A 14,362-nucleotide genomic window follows, 5' to 3' on the forward strand; every position below is an offset into this window, starting at 1 on the left:
TGAACTATAGAAGAATTACACATACTTATTCAGCAAACTAATTCCAGTTATTCATAAAATGGTTAGGACAGCAGATAAGAGAAAACAGGAAAGACAACTGAATGTGTTAAACAAAGACAGGCTTCCACTGGATACATATTAGAAGATGCGATCTCTTGACAATGATGATGGATGTTTGGTTTTTGGGGCACTCAACTGTGCAGTCATCAGCACCCGCTCTTGACAATGAAAATTAGGAGGAGATCCTGGAGGTATTTGGAGTAGCAAGTAAAATCCAAAAGTTCCTTTACATTGTGATGTTAGCCTCAATCTTGGTTAGGAGAAATCCAATGTTACTCGTTAATTGGCATTTATGTGAATCTTTTTCATGTAAGGGAAGTGAGAAATGTTAAATCTGACAAACAAGCAGTAAAAAATAACGTTATAAACCAATGAAAAACCTGTTACATAATGAAGCTTTTGATTAATCTGCTTAGTGCTTCTTGTTGAGACATGTGTTAGTAAAGAAAATACAGTTTTAAGAATATTTTAATTATGGATGTCCTAATGCTTAGAAGATACTGTTTTGTCCACAATCCATTTCCCAGAGAACATACAACATGGCACCTAGAAATGTACAGGCTAATTTTTATCAATTATTTCTAAAGCATAATGTGAGTTAACTTCAAAATCACAAATGATGGAAGCAAAATGATTTTGGCAAAGCTACAATAAAACTTGCTGGCAATCTGGCACAAAGTTACAATACTGTAAAGGAAAAACCCTCTTAATTTTACTGTAGGCCTATTGTAAATTTATTAAACATTATTAGTTTTTAAGGGGGGTACTTCTTTGTGAGACGAAAGAAGCTGCACAACAGGGCTATATTTTTCTCTGAGGAACCTACAACTTTTAGTGCTATGAAAATGGCCAATTGCGAAGAAACAAAAAAGCAGGCACATAAAAGGATACAGCTTAAGTGCTGCTTCACAATAAACTTGTTATCTAAGACCTTCTGAAACCATCATAGCTTAGACATTTTTCCTTTGTCATAGAGCATATTCCACTAGGATATTCTCGTTAAGTGGGATTTCTTCACTGTTTTCATTTTATAAGGCTGACATTATGATTCTGTATAAAAATAACAAAGTGTAGGTTTTTATAATCTGGGCAATGCTGCACATATGATAAATGTGTTGCAATACCACATTGTGCCCTTTTCTCTTAATATGGCACAAGTTGATCTTTAAATGTAGAAGATGAATGTCAGTAAAATATAGTTACATTCTGACTAACAAAAAATATTCAGTTTTGTCTTACAGTATTAAAAATTTATTCTATTATACTTGCAAGCTCAATGCTTCCATCATCTGTAATATCTGTGTGACAATTTTGGACATCATTGTGGAGCCTTTTCTTAAACAGGCAAACATATATATCTGGGAAAGCATTGCTGTTCATAAAAAGTTGCCTGCAAATGTTTCACATAAGTATGCAAATGTTTCACAAAAGTAACATTGAATGTCTGAGGTTTCTGAGATGCTGATCTGTTATGAAATATTTTAACTGATGTTATAATGAAAACTGGTAGGAATACCTCCTTGTGCAGTACTAACATGTTTGCTTGCAGTTAACTCTCATGGAATTAAAACCATGTCTTCCATTATTTACGTCAATACCTGAAATTTTATTTTGGTGCCTTCTCACAGAATAGGGACTTATTATTTACTGTTCTTGATCAGCCTGCACTAAATTGAAATTAATCTCAAGACAAAATGTGTATTTAGAAGCTTTTTCAATAATTTTCGTAAGTTTCTGAATGTACACCTTACAGTGATCTGTACTATGCTTAAAGCTGCTTTAAAGGCTTGTAAATGAGCTGTACAGAGCTATAATGATCAGCATCTCAGGCAAGCAAACAATCATTACTGCTGCCTGACAAAAGACAAACAGTAAGAGTACCAAAATGAACATTTCAATTGTCCCATCATACGGTTTCTACTGTTTCTATGTTGAACTGAATAACCTGATGAAATTAATTCACATCAACATGACAATAGATGTAGTACTGTTAAATGTCTCTCAGATTTTTAGAGAGATAACAGAAGTGTTCAGCCACAGTATTTGTAAAAACTACATTCATAAAAGCAGAAGTTTCCCATAATATCCACTGGCCTGAATATAATACCCATTTACTTTTCAGCAGAAGAACTGATACACAACTAAGTGACAGCCATATTGCATCAGTACATGATGGTCTAAGTACTTCTGTTTGTGAGGTTGAGATAAGTAGCAATAAACTTAATTACTTGCACCTTTAGTTCAATTATCCTCAACTGTGCTGAGGAAGTGGGCAAGTTCATAATGTGTATCAAAATCATTAACTGAAACTAAGTATATTCAGAAAGAGGCACAAAATCTAATTTTGTACAACTTATCTGCCATTTGTCTACTTCCAAACTATTACGCGTATGGAACCTTGTGGCATGATAATTTTGTATTTCAAATACATCTTTATCAAAATTTCTCTTGGGATATTGCACACATTTTATGAGTATTATATTTTTATACAAAACAGCTCAGCACAAAGTCCTTTTGTTATATGTGCCATCTGAGTATAAACTTTCATGCATTCAACCCTATTCATCTTTAAACATTATGACTTTGAGATCAACAATCATATAATTTGTGGAGTATTGTGAATGATACAGTTGCTCGATATAAGAGACAGTAAGATTGGTGGAAATGTTTAGTATAGGCACAATGTCCAAATGTTTCATTTATGATGGTAACAGGCATACTTGTTGAAATTCAACTTTCGTGTCCAAGCATATTTATATGTGCAGTAAAACTTTAGAGTTCATTTATTCAATGAAATTTCTAGAATTTGAACAGACTAAATTGTTCAAAGCTGCTACAGAAAATTTAGCTGTCAAAAGATAATGTGCTCATTGGCACAAAAGTATGCTGATACATTATCACAAAATGAATTGAAAGACAAGACACACATATGACAGTCAAGCAATGGAGATTCATTACTTGTGATGAAGTATGGCTCTTTTTGTTGCGTCCAACAATAATTTATACCATACAACCATTAGAATTCACAAAATAACTGTGCTTAATTTACTACAGATCACACTGTACAGAGAAATAACAAATTCTGATGCCACTGTTCAGCTGTACATGTCCCAGTTTCTTGCTTTGCAACCCTAAACCTAAGTACAACCCATTCCTCCTACTTACATTTTATTTAGTTACACTGGAAATTCATCTTTTAATCTGCATTCATCTTATACTCTGAAACTTGCCAATGGACAGTTTTATTTTACCATAAATGATGGGAACAGCCTCAATCTGATATGATGCAGCACTCCACATTTCTAGTTTCTGACCCAAAAATTTATATTTAGATAATTCTCGCATTAATGTGTTCATACTTTGCCAGTCTTTAGATTTTTATTGAAGGAATCATCTCCATTCCATTTTTAGTGTGTTTGGGAATTCTGTCAGTCTGACTGTGATCATTTTTCTTGCCAGGACAATGCTACTTGTGTATAGTTTATGCTGATCGTATCTGCGTCTCTCTTCTCAAACTACAAACTTCTGCTTTTACTGTACCAGTATTATTACACTGAAACATTTACAGGTAAGAATGGTGGGGCAGTACTGTGTTTGTATAACAACTATGTCTCAACAAGTACAATAAACTATTTGATTTAAATAGTCTACGTAAGACATGTAGCCAAAATATCACTACACAGTTTCACATAAATTACTCTTTGTATACAAAGATAGCAGTAATTATCATAAATTCAGTTCTCCCAGACTGAGGTGTAACTGTACCCTGTATCTCCACAACTACAAATACATAACAGAAAATTTTGACCAAGTAAGAAAATTACATTGTTCTTTATATATAATATATGGGTGTATCACCACCTTTGCCAGTCTTGAATATTAAGCAAAATTACAGTCATTAAAATCTTGTTAATCAAGTGAGTCATCTTACAGAAATTTTACTGAGGACGTGTTTTGGAGTATTATAAGAAAGCGCATAATTACTTCATTCTCAGCAATAAAATTATTCAATTGTATGTCAGGCAAAAGTCCAGAAGCAGCTGAATAAGCATGCAACATGCACAAACAAATTGTACGACACCTAGTCCCATGACATTTTTTAAATATGTCACACCTATCACAATTTGTTGGAATAGTACAGCCCAGTTTCATCGTTAAGTAAATTAAAGTGCCCACCCGTTAAAGGTGACTGATCAATTTGATATGTCTACACAAGGAATGCTAGTTCAGATTTGTACCACAGTTGACTGGTGCAAATAAATGGGGTGTAGGAGGGAATCTCACTTGGGGGGACGCTGCCTGGCACGGGAGCGAGCCAGGCTGCTAGCGTCGCTCAGCGTATACGTCTCAGGCTCGAACACAGGGGGATACTCTAGACCAGGGTAGTCAGGAGTGGGAGAGGGGGGCACACGGCGGCCCGGCTTTTTGCCAAGCATCGAGATCCCCATTGTAGGCTGAAAAAACAATAAAAACATAAAACATAAAATTTGTGTGTAAAAAAAAAGAAAATGGTATATGCATCTCATATACATCTGTACATAAAGGATACTTTATAAAGCTCTAATAAAGACAGCCCTTGTGACAGAGTTGTGTGTTGTCACACATGGCAGCTTGCAGAAAGGATAGAGCAAGAAAGAAAAATGCACACAGAAACATGTCACTAGGAAGAGGATAAATGACAGAGAAAACCTGCATTCAAATGCAAGCTAGCTGCAAGAGCGAAACTGGTAGATGAACTCTGACCAAAAGATATTTTAGAGCATCACAAACTGACACAAATTGTATTAAAAAGAGTGGTGAAAAACATCCAAGAATGACTTACGCAAACTTATACATCTATAATACAATTTAGAAAAGTACTGTGACTCTCCTAGCTCACAGTTATTATAGTTACAGTTTCAATAAAGTTCTTAAATGTCGGCTATCTGAAAAATGTTGCTGTACATACACAATGAAACAATGCCTATTTAAAAATTGTTGAAAGAGAACATTATTGTACATGAAAAAAAGATTCACTGTTTTTTAATTACAAGAAATGTTTCTTTTTTTCTTGTGATATACTCTGTAAATGTGCATTTAGTAACTTTTGGTTACAGTCAATTCTTTTTTTCTGAAACACACAACCTGTATTTTCCATGGTAAAAGGTAATAGCTTCCAAGCCAGACAATGTACATTGTAAACACTAGGTCAAGATGTGATATGTCTAATAAAGGAATACGAATAAATCTTGTAACACATTTGATAGGGAGGAACAGGAGGAGGAATCTCAAACTTTAAGCTTTTGGAACACACATTTCGTATTTAAATTTACCTAATATAACTTCGAAGTGTTTAACTAGATGTTGTTAGCTGAAACTGTAGTGAACAAACAAGTAGATGCACAGCAAGAACAACATGCTATAAAATTGTGAAATTCATCAGAGAACAATTTATCATAACATTAATTTTGTACTACAACATATATGGCTAATAAACCTTTAGTGGAATGTTTAGAGAAACTGAATTAAGGAAAGTACTGTGAAATTGGCACTGCAACATGGTAATATTGCAGCTTGATAATATATAATGTACTGCCAAATTTCAGCCCCATGACTAACATCTCTGGTACATAAATCTGGTACACTAATTCTCTTGATCCTAAGCTTACTTCCTTCACAAACTGTAATCATTGGACCTCTGTAAAAAATATGTCGTTGAGCCTTCACTTTATCTCAAAGAAGCTTTAATCTTATTTCTACCTCAAGAACATCATTCCTCTAGATTATATTGTAGAAGATTTGAAAATATAATCAACAACAAAACTCCACTGCTAACGGATAAATATGGCCAAGACTATTATGTGGCAAACAACTTGCACAAACACTGAGTACCAAGGAATGTGGCATTGTTCATATATTTATAGTTATAGTACCACATGCCAATCAAATAGAAGAAGAGGATGCATTGCAATGTCAGGTAGGAAACTTATGCCTTGCAAATCAAATGAAGAATGTACCTCTTCCAATTATTACATAGTTAAAGTGCTATGTACAAATATCCTTCATGAACTCTATTAATCAAACATAACACAACCAGTGCCAGAAGATTAACACATACTTTTTATTCAAAAAGTCATGACACAGGTTTATTTGTGGGGACAGAATTTTCTACCATGTATTACTGCTACAAATCAATTTCCAGAAGAGCATGTTTTTGCACCTCAGTGTCATCACTATGTACCAAACGCAAAGAAGCACTAAACGGAAACTATATATATGTGGAAGGATGGCCGAGGAATGTGGGACATACAAATACAGAACATTGTTTTTGAATCTATTATCTAAATCTAAGTTAAAATAATCCCAACATTTATTTTAATTAACAATACTGTGTTAAGCAGACACGGAAACTGAGCACCTCACAGAAACCAACAACTAGCTTCCTTCCTTAATTTTCAACTGTCTGTTTTGTTCCCAAATGACAATGACTTGCAGCAGCTTCTTTGTTTAAAAAACAAGATCTTTATATTACCTACTTGTCCCCATCCCTCTCCTTTAACACCATGAACAGTTTAATGACTTACATGAAATCAGTAGACTTCAAACAGCAACAAAAAGCTTTTGAACCCAACTGAAATTGAATGTAATAAATTCAATGAAGTTACAAGTTTCAGAAGGTCACTTTTATGGTTCAGAACCACCTCTAGCTGACTTTCCACTGGTGCTGCCCATACCTCCACCATGTACAGCACCTTTGATGAGACGGTGCCAGCGCACACGAGAACTCTTGACTCGTTCGGCTAGCCGACAGCAAAAGGCCATCAGCAACCGACTCACCTTTCCTGGATCTGGCACTGCTGCTGTTGCTGAAGAAAGAGGGGGGCTGCTATCTGCAACGCGCCGCCGCTGTTCCGGTGTCTTTTCACCTAAGTGCATCTCAAAGCCTGGCGCAAGGGTGGATGCAGCTGCCACTGCTGCTGGTGGCGGCTGGTACTGTGCCGCAGGCTTCAAAGGAGGTCTTGGCTGTGACTTGCCAACACTACTTTCACTTCCTCCTTGTCTCATTGATGTTAGTCGAATTCTCTCAGAATGGCCATTTCTGAAAACAAAATAACACATTTTATTTTTATGTAGCAATGCTACTAAACATCTCCATATACTCAAATGTGTAGCTTCTTTGCAGACAGTATTTACAATAGCATTATTACAACAAACAATGATGATCAACACACATTATGGCACGTAAATAACATTGGGAATTACTGTGAATGTTTCTAAAGCCATTTTAGTTCTATAAAATTGAATATGAAATGATACATATAGTGAATGAGTCCTTCAAAAAATTCCAAGCAATTACATTCAAACAACCTTTACATCTTAGTACTCTTTCATCAGATTGTAAGTGAAGTGCAGTAATCGGCCTGAGTTAAATAAAACTATAATTAGTGTAACATATAATTTATTTACAAACATATCCAGCACTGTTACAAGAAAAATTTCCATCCTATTGAGTTTTGCGATTTATTAAACAGCAGATGGGAGATAGTCTATGTTAAATGTCCACCACTGGTAAAATAAACAAAAAAATACATAACATACAGAAACCCCCACAGTATTACAACAATGAATACTGTGAAGTATTTTCTGAAGTTTGACGATACTGTGAAATAAAATGTCAACAATCAAAATTTTCTGCCACTGTCTCAGGTACTTCAGTATCCATTAACACACCTCCCCTTCAAACTGTTTCAGCTTGGTGGTGACAAACTGTAGACTCTTTCCAATATTAGGGTGCACTTCTTTTCAAACAACAATTTGGAATCAACAATGGCAAACTACATACAGCAGGGTGATTCGCCAGAGGGTTCTAATTATCTTTGGTAGCTCCTTATACTGGCATGACAGGATAGAACTGAAGGTACTAACAATCCTACAGTTAAATGGACTCAAGAACGTAATAGCAAGGAACTGAGGACTTGGTCACTGCAAAAATTCACTTTGACTTGCTCTTCTAAATGCAGTGTTTCAGATTCCAAAAGGGGCCACAAATATTGTAAGGCTAGGATATCACTGGCATTAACATAACTCTTCAGAATGAAATTTTCACTCTGCAGCCAAAGTGTATGCTGATATGAAACTAACTGGCAGATTCAAATTGTATGCCAGACTGAGACTCTTAACTCGGGACCTTTGTCTTTCCTGGGCAAGGGCTCTATTAACAGAGCTATTTAAGCATGACTAATAACCCATCCACAGGGTTTTACTTCCGCCAGTATCTCGTCTCCTACATCCCAAACTTCACAGAAGTTCCAAATCAGTGCACACACTGCTGCAGAGCAAACATTTCATTCTGGAAACATCCCCCAAGGCTGTGGCTAAGTCATGGCTCCAAATATCCTTCCTTAGGGGAGTGCTAGTCCTGCAAGTTTCACTGGATAACTTCTGTGAAGTCTGGAAGGTAAGAGAGATGATATACTGTGTGACGTTTGCCTGCTCTATTTCCTCTTTGATTGTCCTCGGTGTCAACATACTACATTGCTACACTGGCCGAAAAATGGGGGGTGGAAGTTCAATACAGACTACTTTAAGTGCTGTAGCCGACAGGTGCACGTTTGCGTTTCACAGTTATTTACTTTCACTGTTCACAACCCCCCTCCCCCCAAAATACACAGTTATATGGCCAGTCCACTACTGGTTAACTTTGATAAGTCTCATTAATAGGTTGTGAGCAAACATCAACATACTGATGTAATAGTTTACTGTTGGATAGCTACATCATAAAAAGTAGTGTTCAACTTCCACCACCCCCATTTTTCAGCCAGTATAGCAACGCAGTACGTCAACACCGAGGACAATCAACAAGGAAATAAAGCAGGCGAACGTCACATATGGTGCCAGTGAGGACTATTGTAACTGAGCACAATAAACTAGGATTCACGAACTTTGAACAGTGAACTCAAGAGTGTTTACAGTGCAGTGATTTTAACGAAGAAGATGCAACAGCCAATCAGCGCTTGGGTTTCATGGCCACAGTAGGAAAGTAGCCAATCAGCGAGAGGGTTCTATGGAAGCACCCATTGAGTACAGGAGCAGCCAATCAGCACAGCCGACTGGAATAAACAAGACGCCTCACCGAGAAAATTACAACTTGCAGCAGCTGTGCAGATGGCAATCAAGATGACAACTACCGCAGCAGGTGAGTGAATAAGAACAACATAATTTCATAGCAAAAGCGGTTTTATATTAAGTGATACATAATGAGCGGCCTTAACGAACATAACAGTGTGATGGAGGAGAATAGACAACAGGGAAGTGATGTGAAAATTGATAGCAAAGCTGTGGAGGTTAAGTTTTTAAATGAACAGAAACACTTAATGGGGACTGGTTCTGTAGATGATAGTGGTTATAATTCAGACATGAATGTAACTTTGAATGATGGGGACGAAAGTCGTATTGTAGATGGAATGATAAAAGTGTCATCTACATTGTATGGTGAGGTGAGCGAAATGGATGAAAACAGTACTGAAGTGGATGAAATCATTAAGGTTAAGAGGGAGGAACCTAGTAGTGAAAGTCAGCAAAGACAAAAGTTTATGGCAGATGGAAAAGTGGAATTGATGTTAAGGCAAAATATGAGTAGTCTGAGTAGTATGTGTACGAAAGAAGACATTAGTAGTATTAGGACTGACATGACTAGCTTAAAGGATGAACTGAAGAAAGAAATTAAAGAAGAAATTAAGGTAGTCAACTCTCAATTTTTCAGAATTAAATAAGAAAGTGGAGGTTATAGTTAAAGACTGTGATGAAAAGATAACAAAGGTAGCACATAATACTAATGAGAAATTCATGAGTAGTAAATGTGTAGACGAGAGAAAGAAGCCTTGTGATGACTATAGTAGGAAGGTGCAGGCTTTTGAGAAATAGTGTAAAGATAAAGTCAAAGCTGCCAGGAAATTTTGTGCTGAAAATAGCCAGAAGGGCACGGAAATGGTAGGAGAAATTAGAGTAAAAGAAACGGAGGAGATGATTTTAATTCTGGACCCAACCACTTAAACTAGATAATGCTCCAGTTTTAGCTCACACTAGAGTAGGGAGTGATGAAGAGCCACTTGTATATAATGTGCTGTAATCACAGGTAATGGTAATGTAAATGATAGTAGTAAGATGAGTCTAATTCTAGTGAGATGTTTAATGATGGTGTGGGTAGCAATGTTCATCCTGTAAAAAAGGAGGACGAAGTTACTATAATAAAATTAAGTGATGAAACAGAGTGCATTGCTTTGCTCAGCATGTGCAAAGTGTCAAAATGGACGATAATTTTTAAGGGAACATAAGGAATTCAGATGTTTTGCTTTGTGGTCTAATCCTGGAAACAAGGATCAACTAATTAGCCATGTATGGGCGGACAATGAAAGTGACAGTGGGTCTGGTTCGGACAGTAGTGGTAATGATGATAGCAGTGACAAATCCAGTAGTGAGGATGAGGTATTTGAATTTATAATTGATAATGATGGCAATGTGCTAAATAAAGAAAGAATAGAGGAGGATAATATTAGCCCCAATGAAGAAATAGAGTTTGAGAGTGGTAATGAGAAAGAGAATTGCTTGTACCTGCCCTTAGGAGTAATACTGGTGATTTCTTGAATTATGTTGATAAAGTGGAGAGGGTGAAGCCCTCAGTGGAAGATTGTAGGAGGAATTTTGATGACAATAATCAATCAGGGATAAGCAACATAACTAATCAGACAAAGTGGTTAGACACGACATTTCTAAATACACATGCACCTACAGAAGATAAGGATGATAACATGAAGGAAGAATTCTACAGCCAACTGGATCAAAAGTACAACTCAGTAAGTAGGCACAATGTGAAAATAGTGTTAGGATATTTTAATGCCAAAGTAGGAAAGGAAGAAATCTACAAGCCAACCATCGGCAATTTTAGCTTACACGAGGAAAGTTCAGATAATGGGGTTGGACTTATAAACTTTGCAATGACAAATGGTTTCACTATAAGCAGCACAAAATTTTAATATAAACACATTCATTTAGGAACATGGATATCACCAGATGGAAAGGTAGTCAATCAAATAGATCATGTAGCTATCCAGAAACGATTCTAAAACAGTATTAAAGGAGTCAGAACCTTTAGGGGAGCGGATTGTGACACAGACCACATGTTAATCATATCAAAAATGAAAGTGAAACTCAAAAGGAAAGTAAACAGAAATAGAGAAGAAATTACAAGATATAACATAGGAAACCTGGTGAAAGTAAATATAAAAGAAAATTTTACAACAGAAATTGAAAGCAATCTAACAAAACCAAGACTGACCAATACAGAACCACAGGATGTCGAAAGCAGATGGAGACACTTGAAGAGCTGTATTCAAGATGATGCTTCCAAAATCACAGGTAAAAGAAAATGACCTAATGAAATTTGGTTTAACACAAAGTGTCATGAAAAAGTGCTGGAAAGAAGAAATGCAAAGAATGCATGGATTAAAGAAAGGGATGATATGACATCAAAGGACAGCTACTATAAACTCCACCAAGAAATGCAAAGAACCCTAAGACAGAAGAAAAAGGAATACTATAACAATATGATCAGAGAAGCAGAGGATGATTTCCAACATCAAAAGAACAAGGCAGATGTATCAAAATATATATTAAAAAAAATCCTTAGGTAAATTCAGTAAAAGGGAACAGTTTATAAAGGAACAGTATGGGAAAATATTGACCAACAGAAGTGACATAAAAAAAAAAAAAAAAAAAGGAAGACACACTTTTCACAATTTCTCAACTGCAATGACCCACACTCTTACTTCAAATTGGAAGAACCTGATACAATTGATAAAGCTGATATTACCCCATCAGTAAATGAAATACAGCAAGCAATAAAGAAATTGGAGAATAACAAGGCTTGTGGTGAAGACCTGATATATGCTGAGTTATAAAAGAATGGAGGTCCACAACTGGAATTAGAAATACAGATGTTAATAGAAACGATTTGGAAGACAGAAACTATTCCTGCAGATTGGAAAACTGTAATTGTGTCCCCCATATTTAAGGAGAATAATCCACTTGTTTGTGATACCTACAGAGGAATTGCCTTAGTGAATGTCACCTACAAAATCTTTTCGAGCTGCCTATTAAACAGGCTGATACTGATACCAATAACATGGTCTCCCCCCCCCCCCCCAATGAATAAACTGCAGGGTTTTTCCAGGATTTCCCGGTTATCTTGGTACATATACACCATGCAACTTATTTCCTCTTCTACTGCTTTTCCCAGTCCATGTTCTCCTACTATTTTTCTTTCCCTTTCTTTTCCATCTATCAAACTCCAGGTACTCCATTACAATTAAATTTCCATCTTCCATAATGATCTGAATAATTTCTTCCAGCTCATCATACAGTCTTTCAATCTCTTCATTATGTAAACTTGTACTACTATGGTAGGTGTTGGCATTGCAGCACCTTGGGTATGAATAATCACTATAATGTTCGTAATAGCTCCCTCACATTCCTATTTTCTTACTTATTATTATTGTAACTATTCCTATCTGGTTTTGCGTTTATAAACTTTTACTCACCTGACCAGAAGTCCTGTTCTTCCTACTATCACAGCTCACTAATTGTTTGCACGTAGAAACCCAAATGGGAGCCTATTTTACCTCTGGAATATTTTACCCAAGAAGATGCCACTGTTATTAAACCACACAGTCGAGCTGCATTCTTGAGAAATATAACAGCTGTAGTTTCTCCTTGCTTTCAGCCATTAATATGCTTTACAGTTACACATTATAATGTAATTATAAGTATCGAAACAAATGTAGGTATTTGAAGCATTACATGTTAAGCTAAGTGACAGCCAGAACAAGAATATGAAACCTCTTCCGAATTCCATTTCAGGAAAAGTCTTCTGCTTTTAAAGCACTAATAGGTAAAAACTGTCACTGAGATAAGGTGATAATTACTTCAATCAAAAGCATCAAACGCTCTCACACATAAAAGAGTGTTGAACACAAACACTCAAAAAGAGAGTTCACGAATTTTCCCATACCGCTTTCTCTAGCAATTATTTGGCTCTTCTATTCTTATCTCCTTTTCCTGTATCTTCATGGATTTTGTTGGTAATTACCAATTTTCAAATTTGTGACATCCATCTTTATATGATATGCTACGCCAAATGTTGCCTGAAGTGCATTCACTGATTTCTATCTAGCTACTGTTCCTCTGGTAGTTTACAATAAGCAATTTTTTCCCCTCATATCCTTTGTCGTTTTACGTCTTTTCCTGTTCCTTAGAAATTAATTTTCAGCTTCAGTTTCAAAATGTTGACAGCCAGAGCATTTTATTAACATTATCGAATTAATGTTACTTTTGTTTGGATTTTCCCCTGAAAGGGGAAAAGAAGAAGAAGAAGAAGAAGAAGAAGAAGAGGAGGAGGAGGAGGAGGAAGAGGGGGAGGGGGAGGAGAGTTTGAAAGCAACTGTACTGCAAGGGGGATTCAAAAGACACGAGATGCAAAATAAGTATATAGGTCTCTGCTTTTATGTTCCACTGAAACAGGGTTCTCAGTGTTGCTTGCATGGACAGTTTGGGCATAAATCAATTTTTAAAGCAAACTGGACAAAACTTACAAGTTTGTCATAAAAAATCCAATGCCAGCTGAGAGGGGATGGGCAGGCAAGAGAAAATGATCTGATACAAGTATTTACGTCAAATAATACAGCAGCGGTATTGGCCCATTGAGACAGAAGAGTGGGTTAGCATGCTGCTCGCAGGATTCGAGGAGGTGTGCTGGCTCCAGATAGAATCCACCTGATAAGAACAGGTGTGTGGACAAGCCTGGATATTGTTTTCAGGCAGTTCCCCACATCTGACTAGGCGAATACTAGGCTGGTACCCACATTCTGCCTCAGTTTCATGACACATTAAAATTTACAAAACATTCTTGCACTTTCACGAGAGATAGCACATATACATAAAGGGTGCACACATTCCATCCTAGGGGGCAGGGTGGAGGGTGGGGGTGGGAGGGCAGTGACAGGAAGGGCATCTGACCATCCTCTACCACAGACACTGCCAAATCCAGAATAACATGCTGGCCCTGCAACACACAGGGCAAGGCCAGGAAAAAGAAAAAGACAAAACACAGTGCCAGAACAGGAGCAACAGAACTTTGTGCAAAGTTTTAGTTTACATAGTTTATTATGTGCTTGTAGCAGAAGTCAACATTTCCTGGATTTCAATTTGGTGCATTACTGGTTTACTATTTCTTTTTTTCTTTTTGTAGGTTCACTAGACGTAGATTCGC

At 36.5% G+C, this 14,362-nt stretch overlaps 1 protein-coding gene across 4 annotated transcripts in view; it reads right to left on the reverse strand.

The window, feature by feature from the left end:
* Window positions 1-14,362, reverse strand: part of LOC126204418 (connector enhancer of kinase suppressor of ras 2) — a 136,817-nt gene that overhangs the window by 342 nt on the left and 122,113 nt on the right. For 3 of the 4 annotated variants that reach the window (XM_049938804.1, XM_049938802.1, XM_049938801.1), the window contains 2 exons: window positions 6,877-7,138; window positions 4,345-4,514 (listed from right to left, as the gene is read on the reverse strand). In XM_049938804.1, coding sequence (XP_049794761.1) covers window positions 4,345-4,514; window positions 6,877-7,138 — 432 coding nt within the window. The remainder of the gene's footprint in view (window positions 1-4,344; window positions 4,515-6,876; window positions 7,139-14,362) is intronic. The other variant, XM_049938803.1, reaches the window with a different exon arrangement.

Source organism: Schistocerca nitens, chromosome 9, assembly GCF_023898315.1.
Source record: "Schistocerca nitens isolate TAMUIC-IGC-003100 chromosome 9, iqSchNite1.1, whole genome shotgun sequence".
NCBI classification, from domain to species: domain Eukaryota; kingdom Metazoa; phylum Arthropoda; class Insecta; order Orthoptera; family Acrididae; genus Schistocerca; species Schistocerca nitens.